This window comes from Protomyctophum bolini, assembly GCF_963924005.1.
Source record: "Protomyctophum bolini genome assembly, chromosome: 15".
Lineage (NCBI taxonomy): Eukaryota > Metazoa > Chordata > Actinopteri > Myctophiformes > Myctophidae > Protomyctophum > Protomyctophum bolini.
In genome coordinates, this window is record NC_137876.1 from 36,686,705 (window position 1) to 36,706,695 (window position 19,991).

General features: G+C 42.9%; 1 protein-coding gene and 1 pseudogene across 3 annotated transcripts in view; both read right to left on the reverse strand.

The window, feature by feature from the left end:
* The window catches only part of aqr (aquarius intron-binding spliceosomal factor), a 79,310-nt gene that overhangs the window by 19,000 nt on the left and 40,319 nt on the right, over positions 1 to 19,991 (reverse strand). For both annotated transcript variants that reach the window (XM_080783741.1, XM_080783740.1), the window contains exons 26-30: positions 14,769 to 14,904; positions 9,092 to 9,301; positions 4,781 to 4,918; positions 4,196 to 4,267; positions 1,617 to 1,804 (exon numbers count right to left, since the gene is read on the reverse strand). In XM_080783741.1, the coding sequence (XP_080639867.1) occupies positions 1,617 to 1,804; positions 4,196 to 4,267; positions 4,781 to 4,918; positions 9,092 to 9,301; positions 14,769 to 14,904 (744 nt within the window). The remainder of the gene's footprint in view (positions 1 to 1,616; positions 1,805 to 4,195; positions 4,268 to 4,780; positions 4,919 to 9,091; positions 9,302 to 14,768; positions 14,905 to 19,991) is intronic.
* Positions 12,755 to 13,939, reverse strand: LOC308329160 (histidine--tRNA ligase-like; annotated as a pseudogene). The gene has a single exon. The product of its transcript is annotated as a histidine--tRNA ligase-like (transcript).

Here is a 19,991-nt window from a genome sequence, read left to right on the forward strand (position 1 = left end):
AGCTCAGACCAGTAGTCAAGGATGAGACTCCCAGCTCAGACCAGTAGTCAAGGATGAGACTCCCAGCTCAGACCAGTAGTCAAGGATGAGACTCCCAGCTCAGACCAGTAGTCAAGGATGAGACTCCCAGCTCAGACCAGTAGTCAAGGATGAGACTCCCAGCACAGACCAGTAGTCAAGGATGAGACTCCCAGCTCAGACCAGTAGTCAAGGATGAGACTCCCAGCTCAGACCAGTAGTCAAGGATGAGACTCCCAGCTCAGACCAGTAGTCAAGGATGAGACTCCCAGCTCAGACCAGTAGTCAAGGATGAGACTCCCAGCTCAGACCAGTAGTCAAGGATGAGACTCCCAGCTCAGACCAGTAGTCAAGGATGAGACTCCCAGCACAGACCAGTAGTCAAGGATGAGACTCCCAGCTCAGACCAGTAGTCAAGGATGAGACTCCCAGCTCAGACCAGTAGTCAAGGATGAGACTCCCAGCTCAGACCAGTAGTCAAGGATGAGACTCCCAGCTCAGACCAGTAGTCAAGGATGAGACTCCCAGCTCAGACCAGTAGTCAAGGATGAGACTCCCAGCACAGACCAGTAGTCAAGGATGAGACTCCCAGCTCAGACCAGTAGTCAAGGATGAGACTCCCAGCTCAGACCAGTAGTCAAGGATGAGACTCCCAGCTCAGACCAGTAGTCAAGGATGAGACTCCCAGCTCAGACCAGTAGTCAAGGATGAGACTCCCAGCACAGACGGATACTCGGATAGGGATGAAAGGGAAGGTTTGTTGGGCGCAAGTTACCTACAGTAGCTTATGTCACCCAGGTGACAAATTACATTGTTGGTATTCAAATCTAGAGTCTCAGTGTGGCAGTCAGAAGGAATTCAATAGTAATATTCTGTGTTTTATGTTTTGACAAACACAGGTAATATTTATTCTGTGCGTATATAGGGCATTGTTACTCCCTAATTGATTGGCAGTATTGACTTATTCAGTGACATGATTTTTGTATATATTAAATAACATTTTACATTAATGTTGTCAACTAATTTTAGAAATGAACTATAAAATGCATGCATATGTAAAATAGATGGATAAAAAATATATAAAAAAACATAAAGGTCATTTGACCTTTTGCTTTGTTTCCGGAATGCTAATATAGACATTTTTCATTGTACTGTACAGTATGTTTTGTTTGCTGGACCTAAAGAATGCTCACTGTCCCTGCAGTGTTCGGTAATGGGCATCATAATAAAAGGCAACAATAATATACATAGAGTAGCAGAGGTAAACAATCTAGGACGGCCATTACTTATGCAATACAGTTAATTAAGGATTCATTCCATAGCTATGGTCTATTAGTCAAATAATTACCACTGTGTCCATGTGCATTAGCAGTTAATTATTTAATGGTACTGAGAGGTTAGATACAGTAGTGTGTGTATCTCTTTCTGCAGGACGTGATTGCTATTATGATGAGAAATAACAGTAATCATCTGCCTCCATACATAATTTGTAACATCATTAAACGGTTATCAATGAATTTACAGAATCCATATACCGGTAGACTCTGCTGTCCAAACTTTCTTGACATTCTTGTTCAATGTTAAGCAATGTGACACACCTTGCACGGGCTCTGCCCTGGGCGTCCAGATCAACCGGGGGCACGCCTAGGCGTACAAATCGAGTGAAAAGGGACTGCTCCATGTTAGAGTACTTCTGGAAGGCCATGTTCTTGATTACAGGAGGCAGCTGGTGGTGGTCTCCAATCATGATCCAGCGCTTCAGCCTGCTGTAGCCGTCCTCTGGGTTCTATACAGTGGGAAGTGGTGGGGGAAGAAGAGTGGTTACGTTAAGAACAGAAACTAGTGAAACAACCACAGGATATTAATCTTCGTTGTGGGTCTGGAATTAACTTAGATCAAGAATAAGTATTAAACGGAATGTTGAATCGGCGTGGGACATGTCATTAAGATCATCATTTTAGTTTTGTGAGTCAAACATCACTGCTATATTGTGGTATTGGTATAGCGGCTAAACCAACACCAAATGTGTCCATCAGAGAAAGAGGCTAAACTTCAACCTCTTTCTTTGCAAAGAACATTAATAGATGAACCACTGCTAGGAAAGGTCTCTGGTTAAACGGGGCTCTTGTTCCCACAAAGATGATACAGTCATTGTGCTGGTAGGGGGTCCATGTTCTCTACAGCTGCTGGTTTGCAGCTGATTGCCGTCGCTGAAGATGTCGGCTTGAACAAACTATTGGCATTCTTAGAACATGACTACAACATCGCATGCCAGTATGGATGTATTTTCCCCATAGCGGTTAAACGTTTAAGCCTTTCGAAATCAGGGAGTTAAATGTTAAGGAAAATGTTGATTTGTCATACCCCTACTGTAATTAATGTTCCATTCCAACCTCGTCCTTTTCATTGTCGGTCTACCCTCCTCTCACTTGTTATTCACTTTCAGCTGCACTGCTTGGGTGGTTTTAACAGGCAGGAAGAAAAATCTTACTGGCTTGCACCTTTCGCCTGCCAACGAGAGGCTTCATATAACATCTGTTTTTCATGCTGCCACCTACGCTTACTCTCAGCCCATGTCTTTTTTATCATGCTAATCAGGTTGTGAACTGCTGTCATATCCGTGTTAAGTCAGAATGCAGGATGGCTGCAGAGAGGGCTGCAGCAGCCAGCAGGTACACCTGAACAAAACGTGTGGCTAAAAATATTTAAAGCAGTTGAAAAAATAAGCTATTATACATCATAGTGATATACTACTCAATGTAGTATAAAGTATAAGCTCTCTGACTTAAGGCCTAACCTGGTTGCTCGGATGGCCTTTACACACCATCTGGTCGGGTCCCCGACTCCCCGCAACAAACTCCCAGGCCATCAAGGCAGCTGTGTTTCAAATTTAACTTCATTTCCTGCAATATGACATTATCATACTGTGGACCCGAGGGTTGCACGCTTAGCTGTATCATGAGCTGTGCCTAGTGTTACAGGAAGCAGTGAAGCATGAATACACTGTACAGTATTTCACTCATGACTGCTCTCCGCTGCTGCTACTAATTAGACGAGGTTTAATTGAAGCTTGACCCCAGACAAACCTGATATGCCAATGCTCATAACTCTGGAAGTGATTCAATCACTGATAAAGGAAGGGTTCAATAAGAGGGAGGGGGAATAAGATGTTGCGTTATGATGTTCTTAGTATACAGCTCTGACTGTGGCTCTCGGAAGAAAAGAAAGATGGAGACCAGAGAAACTCTGACAAGGTAGTCGGACAGGCTGCTGTGTCCAATGGTCTTATCTGTAAATAGACATTAGTGCCATCTCAGACAATTAGGTATAAGTTTCAAACACAAGACCCATTACTCTGTATAGATGGCTTCATCTAAGAGCTTTCATGTTGCTAGGATACAAAGCCAAAACCCTCATCCATATCCAGTAGTTTAGCTAACAATTGAAGGGTTGAAGCCCATAAGACAATTTCTCAACTATCTTTTTTTTTTCTTAAGTCTGAACATTAACCACTCAACATTACTAGCCGAGCTCAAAACTGACAGAAAGGGCTTTATTATATCCATTTAACAGCATCATTCTATGCCAACAAAACAGCAAGAGTGAGGCACGGTAGGAACTAGGAAATAGAAGTCACTGCTGAAAAAGAAAACATTTGTGTACCGCACTGTACTGTAGCAGACTGTGCTGTACCAGACTGTACTGTGCTGTACAATACTCTACTGTACAATACTGTGTCGTACTGTACTGTACCATACTGTACCATTATTACCATACTGGGCTGTACTGTAGCAGACTGTACTATACCATACTGTGCTGTACTGTACTGTACAATACTTTACCATACTGTACTGTACTGTACTATTCTGTGCCGTGCTGTACTGTACTGTACTGCTGCGCCCTGTGTGTGTGCGTGCAGTGGAACGAGGTGTGATGTAATTTGCATCGCCGTCAAATGTTGCGCAATAACATGATATTTCATGCAAATGCAAACTGTACAGTAGTTATGACAGTTGCGTGGGTGGATGTCTGGACAGGCATGCTGTAGGTGTTGTCCATGGTGAGGTTTGGTAGGAGAAGATGAACAAAGGCGCACGTATAAACGGGGGTGCGCGACTTTAATTAGTGTGGAAAGATGTAATTAGTGTGGGGAGATAGATTTTAAGGTGCAGTTCACCTGCAGCAGTAGAGGGATGAAGGTCTCTATCTCCAGGATCTGAGCTGCTTCTTCCATCAGGATGTTGTCATACTGATGAAAACAAAAATAATACAGGATGAACCAGGTTCTTAAAGTATAGCTCTGCTGTCGGGCAGAAACCACCTAACTACAAAATATTGAAAACCTGAAATAAATTGTTAGCTGGTTTCTGCCGGACAGCGATGATATGTTAAAGGTAGTGAGTGATATTCTTTGGTTAAAACATTAAGTATTTTGTTAAAAGGTTAAAACTCTATATTCTATGATAGTAATACTTTCTATAATGTGTTCAGTATCTGGATTCTCCCAATCTCTCCAGTGCTTTAATAAACAGAAAATACATTTTCAGGTGGGTTGAAAATTGCATCCAATCAGGTGAGTGTCCATTTATCAGCTTCATTGTTCCAGTTCCAAATTTGTTTTGCATTTTCTGTTTATTAAAGAGAGGTAGAGATGGGGAGACCCCTGTTACTGAATAGTATCAGTCTCAGAATATAGAGCTATTGAACACTACTTTTAACAAAACACAAGTGTGCATTCATGAGTGAAAATAGAGAAACTCACCTTGAACCCAAGTTCCACCAGATCATGGCGTTTTAAAGCAGCATGTGTACAGGTCATGGCGATTATTTTGGCTTCCTTGACCAGTAGGTACTTGGAGCGGTCCAGCCCACTTCTCAGCAGCTCAAAGGCCCTGAACTCCTGACAGACAGAGGAAAAAGCATCTGGAGTCAATCACTGTGTTATGGACAAGAAAGTCACAGAGGGTAGGTATTGGTAATCTCATTATGAATTTGACTGAAATCAAAGATTTCAGGATAACTCTAATCTCACATTTGGTTTAGTTTGTAAAGTAATCAAGTTAATAGTTTGTTTGTTGAAGTGTTTTGTTTTTTGGGGGTCTTTACATTTATATTATAGCAACTTCACATCACCAGAAATGTATTACATTGCAAGTCATGCAAATGGAGCACACACGTGCACTCATGAAGCACCACGTTAGTTTATACAGGGGCACATGAGTCGCATGCTAATACTATAACATGCTACTATTCTCATCTCAGGTGATCATTGCCACGCAACGTCAAAGCTTGCCTCCTCCACCCCAGCCTCCACCTTTTGATGTCAAGTCTGGCAAGAGTCTGGAATAGGCTCAAATACTTGGGAAATATATATGCTGATTCAAGCAAAAAAACGTATGTCAATGATGCTGATGTATGTATTGCTCAAAAGTGTAAACTGAATGTTGAACTGTAATTTGCATGTACACAGCTCTAAGTGAACTGGAATTCAATGTTGATATAGCTCTAATCTGATTCATGGCTTTAATGTTAAAAATGCATTCAAGTTAATCTCATTAACTGTCTTAATAGGTGCTGTTCTTGCTAATGCTCAGATTTTTGCTTAGCATTCTGCTTCGACAAAATTCAGAGCGCGGAGCATTTAATGCCAAGTTCAACTGTATACCATTTGTTGCAATAAATGCTGAACCTACTTTGACGTGAGTCACGTGAGTGTCTCCTGAGTAAATGGATGCTTTTTGACGAGAAGACCCAGTAATTATATCGCAAAACATAAAGACTCATTTATACTCCATAGCACAATGGTGTCCCTTTTGCCATGTTGTTTCTGCTGAACTCAGTTAAAAAAACACAGAAGTCTCCACACTAATTTGGTGCACAGTTGAATCTGAGTTCAGCACTGGCAGAGAATCTCATTTGCTGGCCCCACAACCCAAAATAAATGCAGATTTGCATTAACCCATTCTGACCGGGCACCCATTTTGGTGTTAGCATCATGTTATGCTTTACCTATTGAAAAATAGCAGATCTACAAGCTCATATCGCGCCACCGAGTGGCGCGATACGAGCTTGTAGGTCTGCTATTTTTGAAAATTTCGAAGAACGACTGACATTTTTAGAATCTGATCTCAGGTCAGAATGGGTTCATCAGACCAGTGTGTGTCCAGTGGAAACCTCGTATGAATCTGATCTCAGGTCAGAATGGGTTAATCAATATATGACCATTTCTGGAAAGAAAACACTGAGAATTGTGGATCCATGCCATGGAAGTCTTCCATCTCTGTTCTAGCATATTCTAAACTGTGGAAGAGGTACTCCTACTCATTACTGTAAGCATTTAGCTGACAGTGACATACAAGTGCAAGAGCAAAGTAAATGAAACCTATAACAAATGACAGGGTAAATGGTCAGTGGTCACCTAAGTAGAGTGCAAACTAGAAAAACCTACTTTAGCGAAACAAAGTATCTAGGATAACACAACAACTGTATGCACAACATGCTATGTAAATAACATTCTTGGCATTTGTGAACGGGTGTAATCTGTAATCTCAATAACATGTCAAATGGCATAAAAAGGGGAGTAAGTCTGCAGTACTCGTAACATAGTTTGGGATCAGAGACTAAGATGCTTAGAGAGTTGGCCAAGTTGTTAAGGGAAGGTCTGGGCATTCCTGTATGAGCTACTCCTCAAACAATTTGTAGATGATAATATTTGTCAGTCTGTGAAAGATGATGGCTAGCATTATCAAAGCTGAGCTAGAGCAATAACTGTAAGGCCCTATAGGAAAAAGAAGCTCAGCTCATTAAGTGTCTGAAGTGTAACATTTAACGGATACATCAGTGACTGTCTACATAACATAATACAATTACACTGGCTTTTGACAAACAGCAGTGGCTTACCTTGACAGTAACCACAGTTTCCCATTATTTATTTGAAATATCTGATTAAAGACTTTCCTTGGAGACAAATCACAATGGCAAACTAAAAGGCTTTGGTGAAAAACAACACCTTAATGGGTGGGTAACCTAACCTACCCTTTTAGCAAAGTGATTCAGATTGGACTAATTTATGCCTTGGGGAGTGTAAACCAGGTGTAGGTTACTGCTCAATAGTATCTCGAGAAGCACTTCCACCCAGATGCTTTTGCATGACTTATTTAAACACCAAAAAGGACTCTTAACCACTTAAAACCTATATACTTTGAAAATAACTGATCTACAAGCTCACAATGGGTTGTAAGCTTGTAGATATGCACTGTATTTTGCATAATATTAACCTAATACACTCGCCAAAATGTTGGCCTATTTTTGCAGAAGATAGATGTTCCTCTATCTTGACATGCCCAAAATCTGGAAGCAAGGGTTCATGTAATTAACTTCTAAAGACTGATAACAGGCCGGCACTGTGGAAGCCCTGCTACAGGGGAAGAGGGGCAGTATCGTTAAAACAAGACATCCATGCTATTTTCAGGTTGCCGTGCTGGCTGTAGTGGGGCAGTGAGGGGAGGGCATGAGGTTTTAAATATTTGATGCATTACTATTTTAGCATTAATATTAAACCAATCAAAACATGCAATATTAACTAGCTCTATTTTTAACCCTAGTGGCACCAGAGTGGTTTGAATGTCGAAATCAAGCTGCGCCAGGACTGGCAGACAGTGTCCGAGGGGAGGGGGGTGAAAGAGGTAAACATTAAACAACAAGGACAGTAAACCTGGAGGAGGAAACCAGAGATGGAGCTGTCTGCACTGGAAGTACAGCGGAATCACATTGTGTTCCCGCTCCTTTTCCTGTGTCTGTCTAATCTGTCTGTTCTTAATAAAAAACTGTCAACGATGCATTCTCTGGAAGGATGGCAGTTCTCTCCATCATATTGTATGGCTTTCCCTATCCTACAGTGGAGAAAGCAAATAAATGTCTTCTAAGCAGATGGATTTCATTGCAGTGTGGGTGTGGCTGAGCAGGGATCTGAGGTCCTGTGTTTGATGCAGTGACACAGGGGGCAGCCAGATAAATCAAGGTCAACACACGTGTTGGGATATTACCTCCAACCAATAACGTCTTTATTGCTTCTCAGAGGCCTTGGTGGGGGTTCCCATTAATCTCTAATGTTATTGTTATTTCTATAGAAATACTGAATGGGCTAAAGAAAGATGGCACTGATCTTCAGAGTGTGCATGATTTAACGTGTGTTTGTGTGTGTGTGTGTGTGTGTGTGTGAGACTGTGTGTGCGACTGTGTGTGTGTGTGTGTGTGTGTGTGTGTGTGTGTGTGTGTGTGTGTGTGTGTGCGTGCGTGCATGCGTGTATGTGTGCCTTGCACGTGTTAGAAAGAGTCTGAGAGAAATACAGAGTATAGAGAGAGGAAGAGAAATGAATAGCCTTTATCATTACATCTTGCAATTAGATAGCTTATCTCATCCGGCAATGGCAAACTAAAAGGCTGTGGCTCAGATTTATTTTCAGCAAAATAATCAGCACACGCGCAGCTATCTTAAAGGATGATTTGCTCCCAGCAATTTAAACCAAGAGACAGATGAAATCAGAGGGATGCCAACCTAACACGGCTGCTACAGACAGAGAGGCTGTGTCCAACCAATCACCGCAAATCTAAGATAACCCGTCACCATGGTGGGAGGCAAGGGAAGAAAAGCACAGTCAGGTCACGTGCGCAGCGGGAAGAAGCTCCACCTGGAAACACAGCTGGCTAATGGCCTGTGAGCAATACCCAAAAAGTGCTGACATAAGCCGCGTGCGATGACTGAACAAGTGTGCGTGTGTGCAAGCATGCATGCTTCCGTCCATATGACCTCCTTTCATCCCACCAAATGTACAGCAGAGGTTTTCAACTTTTCTTTTTTTTGCCCAAGGAACACCAATGGACAAATCACACAAAAAATATATATGTATTCATATCTCTGCCAAGTAGCCTCTAAAACGTGTTATCACTCTTATTACTCTGTAAACATTTACTAATGCCAAATAAAAGGTTTTACACACCACTTGGGAATCACTATTCTACAGAATGTGTGCATATTTGCGTGTGATAGCATGGGAGTGGCCTGCCTGCTTACCTCCAGCTGAGTGAATATCTTCTTGATGTGGCGGTAACAGCCCTCAGCGATGTCCATGTCCTCTTCATAGGATCGACCCCTGAACACAGGCTGGGGTGCGTTGGAGAAATACTTGCGAAAGGGGAAGTGAGCGGCCACTGCATCCGTCTCCACCTCCTTGCTCTGCTTGGGCTTGACCTTGCTCATGTACTCTTCCCAACGGGATATCACCTGCAAGTGGGCGGGAGCACGATAAACACACCATAAGCCTACTGTAGATCCACAATTACCCCTGCGAACATCACATGAAAAGATACAGAAAAGCCTACAGGGGACTTAATTGGTGTTACAAATGTGCACTGCCATCTGCTTGAAAGGACAATTATGGCCAACAAGCCAAACCTATTTCCATCTATACAGTCTCAATCAATCCGTTACAAACGGTACAACATATTCCATGTACCAGCAACCCTACAACTTCAGTGGTCACATAGCAAAGCCTCAAATACCAAGGACTCAATCGAAATGGACAGACAGTGGAGACTATAAGCGCTACAAAAACATAAAATGAACTAGATAAAGTGCCCCTCGGCTCGAGATTAGTTGGTAACAGACGGACGGACGCACATACAATCCTACAAACTTTGAAAGCCAATGTTAGCTAATTATGATGGAATATGAAATATTGGACAGATCCGTCTTGAACACATGACTATAGAGATACTGTGTAACGATTTTGGGGATTTTTGGACAGAATCTGGAGGAGTAATATCAAGAAATATGTTTTACAAAAGTCGGCCTCCTGGTGGCGCTATATAAGAGGCCGTTCTGGAGAATTTGTGGCAGAGGTTCATTGCTGGCATCCAGGGAGTGCGTGTGCAAAATTTGGCATCGACCAGGTTAACGGTACTGGAGATTAGCTGGTAACAGACGGAAGGACACACACACACAGACAGACTCACACACGGACGGAGTGCAAAACATACTCTCTCCCCATGCCTTCAACCTGGTGGAGATAATAAGGAATGTGTGTGGCGAGTGGCGACAATTATCATCCTGTATAAATATCTCCACTGTGTATTTCGGCTATTCGTTCCGTTCATGATTAGACTGGCTAGACGTCACTAGGTGGACAGCCACTTCTGTTCATTAAGAACCTGCAGGTTATTACATAAGCTGGACTGCTGAAGATGACAGCTACACCTTCAGCTCGGCTTTGTTGCAGACATCTATTTTTGGGGCACTTCTAATGATGCATGGCGATGCGGCAAGTAATTGTCTGTGGTGCCATTTTTTCGTGGAGCCTGCCGCCCGGGAGGAGGGCGATAATTAGATGACAGGAATAAACAGAGGGATATTATCTGGGTATTTGCTGTCAAGGCAATATGAGCAGTGAACCCCGGGAATGGAAAATTCAATACTGTCTGGGTTTGATCGGCATACATGTTTAGTCCACTGAAACTCTTGTGTCGTCAAAGGGCAGTCTGGCATGTAGTCGCAGTATTCTTGTTCTAGTTTCTAAACTTGGAACATGCTTGAACATATTAATTCTGTTGTGAAAATGTAAATGTTCATTACTTCTTCAACTGTGCAAGTCTGGTGATGTTTCAATGACTACGTAAAGGCAAACAAATGCAACATATCAACAAAGTAAAGCCAGTAATGGAAAAAGCCCCATGTATAATATGAATGAAGCTTTGAATAAAGTATGAAATGTATTGACAGCAGTATAGTCCTTTAACAATGTCCAGAAACGGTTTCAACTTTCCAGGTACAGTATATCAATGGCCCGGGCCTGGAGAGCTGACGGTGAGGGCATTACCTACTTTATCCCATTAAAGGGGAATTCCATTTAAACGATTTTTTTTTGACAGCCAGCAATGGGTAGAAGGCTCCCAAAAAATGTAGTCTCTGTGACATCTAGGGGCCACAATGTGCATTCAAAGATTTTCCTAGAAGCTTTGTCATTGACAATCGACCAATGACAAAGCTTCTAGGAAAATCTTTGAATGCAGATTGTGCCCCTAGATGTGTCACACTCAGAGACTAAATATTTTGGGGACGTTTTACCCATTGCTGGCTGTCTGAATACAAAAGGACAGACAACAGAATGAACAGATACATAACAAATGCAGAACAAAACAACAAACACCAGTACTCAACATCAGAGGCGTCTGGGAAAAATGTGAGGACCTGTGCGAACATTAATTAATTCATGTTTATTTTGGCATTCAAAGTATTAACTAATTGAAATTAACACCCCGAAATGTAGCCCGAGAATAGGCTATAAGAAAGCCTTTTATAAATTATATCACACAGGTGTTGCCAAATAACTAATTATCTTGCCAGTCAGTTGCATAATTATGACATATCTAGGTCATATCAATTTAATCAACAGAGGCTGCAGAGCAGTGCTGCTTCTCACTCTGCACACACTGACTGACCAGCTAAAGTTTATGCCTACTTTAAACCATAATATGACAAACCTTGGATTAATTATTCTGAAAACGAGCAGCAAGGTAAGTAATTCACACATTCAGGCAGGCGTTGGGTGTTATTGGATGCACTGCGAACGACAGCAGTGTGTGTAGCTGACTGCTGACCACTGCGCTAAACATTATGACAGGCGTGTGGCGAGAGAGAGAGAATCCGCCGTTCCCACTTCAGAGAACAGAGAATTGAAAAATATATAAATCACTCGGATGTTACTCACAATTAAACTTGATAATCCCGTCTAGATCAGTTTTAGCGCGGGGCCACCACGTAGTGCGCTACTTGATAGATGACGCAGACACGCAATGTCAGTGAGACTAAATGTGAAATATAATCATGTAAGCAAAACTAGATTTTAGGACGCACACGCATTGTCAGCGAGTAGGCCTATTAATGTGAAATATATAAACATGTAAGCAAAATTATAAATATTAGGTCTGACATGGAAAGTGATTGTTAACATTTATAAGCCTATTAAAAAGAGGCGCGAGGCCCTGTGCGACGGCACCGTCTGCACTACCCAAAAAGTGGCCCTGCTCAACATTCATGTTGTATGCTAATGAAAGTAGCATAAAGCAAAGTAGGTTAGAAACGGTTGCCAGACACTGGTATATATATATATTTTTTAATTATATTTATTGTTCATAGTTCATACACACACAACCTTTATTTTTTCTTTTCTTTCACATCAGCATGTATGATTTTTAGACTCAATTATTATTTTTACCACTAATCTCCCCAATCAGAGTTAAATGAATGTGAGTTTAAATTAATGTAGAATTAAGAGGATGTAATTTGCATACAGATGTGAGTGGACTTAATTTAACTGTAAACTTTTTTTTATACATTTAAATTTAAAAGAAAAATCATCTCTCTCATACATAGTCTGGATTTTCGATGGCTAGGCGACCACCGAACTACAACATGACGTTACGAGCCGAGGTGAAGAGCAAACCACTGCCACCGCTCCAGCCCTTCTCTGTTTTTACTCACTACCCCTTATAGCGTTTTCTCGCCATCAGTCGAGTGAAACCGGCGGGATCATTTGTTTATTTTTGGAACACAGTTCTTATTTGACACAATGTAAAAAATGAAAAATAAAGTCTATGGGAATTCAGAATGGGGGCGGGGAAAAAAAACATGACCCAGGTATATGTATAAATTAAAACACGACCCAGGTATATGTATAAATTACGTCAGTCTTCGGTGCTCTATAGCAGTGATGCCGGTGTTCCAGAGCTCGGCTGTGAGCTTCAGCCTCTCCTCCAGAAGGTTCTTCTGCGCCGAGGCCACCATGACCTGGGTCTCTGTGGTCCGCACGTCTCCCTTGGCCTCCATGATGGAGAAGATCCTCTCGATGCCGACGCCCACGCAGGGCACCTTCCTGACCTTGGGGTCGAACATGCCCACCAGGCCGTCGTAGCGGCCGCCTCCGGCCACGCTGCTCGCCGCCTCTGCGCCGTTCTGAGCAGCGCCTTCCTCCGCGGCGGGGGACGTGGCGGCCTGCTGGCTCAGTATGACCTCGTAGATGACGCCTGTGTAGTAGTCCAGACCTCTGGCCAGGCTGAGGCCAGAGGTCACCTTGTCTGTGAGCTGGAACAGTTCCAGGTAGCTGAACAGCTGACTCATGTCCTTGAGGCCGGCGACCGCCGCTGGGCTCTGGCTCATTTTAAGGTCCTGGAGGAGACGCTCTGCCAGGTCCATACCAACCTGCATGCTCACATACTCCCCGATCTGGTCCGCGACAGCCCCTTCTCTTTGACCATCTCCTCCTTCACCTCGTCCCAGGACATCTTGTCCAACTTGTCAACCGTTGAACAGATGGTTCGGAATTTGTCATCTGGCACGCCACACACTGCAAACATCCCGTCCAGAATGCGCCGGTCGTTCACCTTGATGCGGAAGTCTCCCAGGTCCAATTCACTGAGGATTTCATGAACGATCTTCAGACACTCTGCATCGGGGAAATCATGTCAAAATGGCATTGATAGAACTCCCTGTAGCGGCCCCTGGTCATGGCTGGGTTGTCCCGGCGGTAGACCTTGCTATCTGATAGCGCTTGATGTTGGTCACCTTGTTCATGGTGAGGTAGTGAGCAAAAGGCACGGTGAGGTCATATCTGAGGGACAGAAGCTCTCCTCCTTGGTCCTTGAGGTCGTAGATGAGTTTCGAGTCCTCGCCATGCTTGCCCGTCAATGTCTCCTTCAACTCAAAGACGGGCGTGTCGATGGTCTCGGCGCCGTGGCGTTTGAAGCAGCCGATGATGGTGTTGAACACCATCTCCCTGATGGCCATCTGCTTGGTCGTGTAGTCCCTCGCCCCCTTTGGTGTTTTACAGCCACACGCACGGAAAGAGGGCAAGCCCAGTGCATACATCCCAACAATAGTACAATCTACGAGCTCCACTATGCACTGTATGCACTGGGCTTGCTTGTAGATCGGCTATTTTCAATGTCAAACAGCTATTTTCAAACAGTGTTTCGAGTAATAAAAAAATGGGCGGGAACCCCTCTGTATTTTAAGCATTATGCTATACTTTAGCTATTGGGAAATAGCAGATCTACAAGCCCACAGAATGAACTTGTAGGTCCGCCATTTTTGAACGATAGTGAAAATGTAGTGAAAATCTTTAAATGTATATTTTTTCAGAGCGAACGTTTTTAACTCAAATCTTTGCTTCTGGGGGGTCCCTGGAACAACGTATTTTCAGATGGGGGTCGGCGGCCAAATACATATATTTTTGGGGGTCCTTGACATGAAAATGTATGAGAACGACTGACACAGAAACACGGGTCCCCCAAGAAAACGGTCAGGACTCAGGAGACACTTTGTAGAATCGTCCTCAGGTCTAAAATGGGTTAAGTCGGGGCACACACATGCACATCCCCCCCTGCTCTTTGCTCGCCTTCTCTGCCTTTAGTTTGCAAACCACCTCACCTTGCGTTTTAATGGCCTCTTGAACCTCTGTTTTATTATTGCCTGCCATTATTATTTATGTGTGTATTATTGTTTGTTTGTTTGTTTCATCAGCAGCATGTGCCACCACCGGTTAACATGAAAAAGCTAATGCTACAAGCTAACACACACTTCCTCTCCTCTGGTATATTTCTGAGTGGAGCCCCTGATTGTATATTTAAGTTCTTTGAGTTTGAGATGTCAAAACTCCACCCAGCGTTTGTCAGATGGCGGCGCTCTATTTTCTTACCTGGTAGAGATAGAAGTGTCCAGCAGTTTCACAGGTGTAAGAAACATCTCCCGGCACATCTAAGCTCTCCTGTAGTCTCCCCACTTCTCTGAGCAGCTCCAGTCTTCTGGCCAGGACATAGTTGACTCTGCCGTACCTGGACACACAAAAACACAGCACACTTAGCGTGTTCTTATGTAGAAACATACAACACAGTGGAGAGGAAAGTTGAGCAGTTTGCCAACACTAGTTTGCCACCACTTACCTTCTACATGCGTGTTCCTAACGTCCAACACAAATCTAAATGAACTACACACTGTATGTAGTTCATTGTAACAGCAGACCTAAAAACAACTTGCACAATATAGGTCTGCATGATGGCTGATTTCTCAGAAAAAAATAGTGCACCTAGATACATCATTTTAAGCCATCTGAATCTAATTTCTGAGACTTAAGTCCGTTTGTCAGCCCTTTGAAGTGCCTTAAATGTAGATCACCCAATTTCTTTATATTAAGGACCTACATGCATTCTGTCCAAGAAATGTACCTGGGGAGTACCATGGGGCACTGGTGTCATGAGATATTTCAAATTGAAGTAACAATTACAAAAGAAAGTGCTCTACTCACAGTTCATATCTCCATCCTACGGCATGCAAATTTGGAAGTCAATCATAGACAATTGGAATGGAATAAAATAACTGACTGATAAATCTTGATAGTTATAGACCAAAACGTTAAGTGGCCTCTTATAGCAGCACCATGAGGCAGATAGGAAAGATTAGTCATGATTTGTGACATTTTGTGGAAAATGGGCCTCTTCCGCAAACTTTGAAAGCTAATTGAAACATCTGACACATCCATCTTGATCACTTGACTACAGAGATCATGTGTACCGATTTATGTGAGTATTGGACAAAATATGTAGGAGTAGTAGCAGCAGCAGTAACGGAAAATCTTGTCAGGCGGAAATGGGTGTGTATGGGGAGTTGCGACATCAGCCAAGGTATGACCAAGGGTTCAAGAGTTATAGGGCTTGTTACTGGTTCTTCCATGGCCTACTGGTAGTGTGCTTGCAAAGTTTCACACCAATCGGCACAGTGGGGCCAGAGATGAGCTGTTTATAGACAAACTAACAAACCGGGACCAGGCCGAAAACATCATCTCCCAGCTTTCGGCTGTCTGGCCTGGCGGAGATGAGATTATAAGAAGCCCTGTTGTTCACTTTAAGAGCTGAGCTTCATATCACACTGCTTTGACAGGAAATGCTGTCAATAGAACTGAAGACTCAGCCTAAAAAGTTTTAAACAGGGAGAGTTTTCACCTCAAAATATGTTATTCGATATTTAGATGCCAGAAAGACCGTAAGACATCAAATGTATAAACAAATATGACAGTTGCAGATATGATAGCAAGATTAAATTCAAATTATTCTTGTCCAAACAGTTGGTCTTTTGACTAAATGTTTTATGCAATTTCCGTTTTCATTTTGGACAGAAGATCATAAGGTAAATGCAATATTTCTAGAGTAAGACTAAAAATATCCCATCATGAATCCCATTGTACGTACGTAAAGTGATTTGTAGGTGGCAATGAGACAGTAACGTAAAGTAATGAGACAGTAACGTAAAGTGATTTGTAGGTGGCAATGAGACAGGCCACACACCTACACATGGTAACGTAAAGTGATTTGTAGGCAATGAGACGGGCCACACACCTACACATGGTAACGTAAAGTGATTTGTAGGCAATGAGACAGGCCACACACCTACACATGGTAACGTAAAGAGATTTGTAGGCAATGAGACGGGCCACACACCTACACATGGTAACGTAAAGAGATTTGTAGGCAATGAGACGGGCCACACACCTACACATGGGGTCCAAGGTAGGGTGGCATGGTAATACTGGAGGTAAGCTCTATTTATAGACCCTCTGCAAAGCTCCTCAGTCAGCAGATGACTCAAACACAATCCCACTGTCCTGCCTGCCTGCCTGGTCGGGATAAAATTAAATAAAATGGTGAGTGACCTTGTTTCACAGAATGTGAAACTGTGATGCACAGAAAGCCTCGTCATTTATAATACATCAACTGTAACTATATTTAATTGTGTTTCTAATCTAATAAACCAGATTTTGACAAACTGTCACAAAAAAGGCATTGATATGACATCAAAAAAGGTGTCACCTGAAGGAAAATATTGTATAGCAATACTCGTTTGTGCAGACATACTTCCAGCTGAGATGAAAGTAGGTGCAGCAGGGAAAAGAGAGATATTGTTAATTACTGTATTAGAAGCAGTGGGGAAATATAGTTAAGGGTAGCTTATCCTTCCAGCCTTACAATTTCCATCCCGTATAAATAGAAATCTGGAGAGTCAAGAGAACCAAATAACGTGTTATATGTGTTATTTAGTTATCTTGACTCTCTCCAGATTTCTATACCATCGGTGGGTTGGAACGAGTCTGGTGTCCGTATATAGGGAGGCAGGCTATTCTACACGTACGGCCTCAAAGCTTAAAACCTCTTCATTCTTTAATGGATGTCTATGGCTGCATAATTTAAAAGACAATTGTCAATTTTGTTAGTTTGTGTCAGTAAGAAGACCCAGGCTGGATCAACGGATCTGGATCTTCAAAAAATAAAACCAGTAAGACGCCCTGAGGGCGAGGTCGCACCAGGGGGGCAGACAGACAGATATTTTGTGAAGCCACTAAGGAAATCGGGACTTCCTGAAAGTTCATAATAATGGCCTGTTGTGGCGCTGTCATTGTCACTTTCTGCTTCCAGTCACTATTTTAAAGTCTCATTTCTCATGTCATAATATTCTTTTTGGAAAACTATGGTCCCATTTATTAAAAAAATTACCATAAAGTCGCGTATGTTCTGAGGGGCGTGGCTACCGTTACAGTATGATCAGGAGCCACCCCCCGTTCGAGTCAAAATAAAAACCAATGAAGAAGAAGGGGAAGGGGAAGTCTCGCCTCGTTGTCTGGGCTAGCCAATGGCCAACTGGGCCCAAACGGATCTACAAAGATGGCGACTTACAGTCCAAGGACTGACAGGCTTCATTTTACGTCCATATAAGACACGGAGAACGCTTTGTCTATATTTTTTACAGGCATCTGCCTGGGTGACGGCAGACTGCTGGGCGAGTGCTGGCGCTTTGGCATGGGGGGGGGGGGTCATATCAACATATGGAATGAATTATGTACTGGCCATATATGGAGCGTGTCTTGAATGTAAAGGGTTTGATGAGGTCAGATCAACATATGGAATGTCAGAACAGGTCAGCTCCATATATGGAGATTTAAGGGTGGCAGTATCTTGAGTGTACAGGGTTTGATGAGGTCTGGCCATATATGTGCAGGGCCTTGCATGATTTCCTGTGCCATCGGTGTATGAATGTGTGTGAATGGCTGTGGGTGAATGCACAATCTATGTAAAGCATTTCAGATAAAGGCACTAGATAAATGCACTATTTACCACCCAAAATAAATAAACAAGGTCTGGGTACACAGGCTAGTGCTATAGAAACAGTCCTAAAAACATTCCTAGCATCCTTATTCTGCGCCAAAAAAAGCAAACCTACAAAAGGCTATTTTTGGTGAAGATATTTAGTGTAGATAGAAAACAGGAGGATCGAGGCCTAGTATAGAGCCCTTGGGAATATTGTCTCATCTCTGTCTCACTAGCGAGGGCCGAGTCACTGTCCCTCAAGGCAGACTATAATGCACAAACATACACACAGTGCAAGGTGCTACCTTGCACTGTGTTCTTGTTTGAGAGTTGTTCGATTTGATTTGATTTATTAGACATCAAGGTTAAAAGAAAAACACATGTTACACACTTCTCACAGAAAGTCAAGGATAAACACACAATAAAGTCAGTGACTTATTTCCATTGCGGTCCTTGGTCTGAGACAAACAAAACAAAACATAACATAAAACAGGCATTACAGCAATAAATAACAGTCGAGAACTATAATGCTAAATACTGATTAGGCCATAAATAAAATAACTGACTGATAATAAATACTAAATAGACCATGCTATTCTGCAATGTTTTCTAAAAGCCATACATGCTTTGACCCCTTGTTTTTTTTTTTCTCTTAAATTTTTACCCACGATTTTGTAACCCAGTTTTCTTTTTTCACCCAGTGCCAATTATCTAATGTAATCCTGGGCGCTACACTTCCTCTGCCAACCTGGGGGGGCAGCGGACTGACCTCATGCCTCCTTCTATGCATGAGGAGTCCAAGCTGCTTCTTTTCACCTGACAGAGGGGAATTTCCCCGGCCGGACGTAGCGTGTGGAAGGGACACGTTATTCCGAACAGTTCCTTTCCCCTCCATCAGGCGCCCCGGCTGGCCAGGGGGAGGTATGTTTTTGTGAGGGTATCTACCCTAGGGGACACGGGGAGAACATGCAAACTCCACACAGAAAGGCCCTTTAGCCAACCCCCGCCTCGGGTATGGGCGGAGGAGGGAACACGCCGCCAGTGCCCACAGCGTCCCCAGCGGGAATCGAACCCAGGACCTTCTAGCTGTGAGGCGACAGCACTACCAACTGTGCCACCGTGACCCCTTGTTTGAAAAGAAGATTGCTGATGCTCTTTATTGCCAGGGGTGCCAAGTTCCACTTTATTAAAATTAAAATGAGCATTATTAAAATGAGCATTTTCCATTTCAGTTTTGAACATGGGCAAGTACGTACAGGTCTGGAATGCAGACTCTGGTTCCGTGGGAAAGAATTTTGCCAATCTTCTTGCTATGTTCTGCCACTCATGGACTTTGTACAAAAGCAGTCTTCATGTATTTTTTGTGCACACCATCCATACAGTCCAGTAGAAGAGCAAGGTTGCACAGTAGTATACTGTGACATTTTCCACCCAACAATAAGATTGAGTTGGAAGCAATAAAATCACTATTCATAAAGAGACCCATCGCAGCAGTTCTGCCTGTCCAGTTCAGCAGCATAGGGAAGAAAGGTCTGCAGAGACTAAGCATTTAGAAAGTTGAATCAACTACATTTTAAGTACCAGTAGTCAATCAAGTTAATTCATATTTTATTTCAGATAGGTCAGTGTAGACTAGAGAGACCAACCATGGCCAGAGAGCAGAGAGACCTACAAGAGAAGAGCAGGGTCTGATTTGAACATTTGCACGTACATCTCCACCAGGGGACATCTCCACCAGGCCGAAGGCGTGGACGACACTATGTTTTTCTCGCTGCCCGGTTCAAACA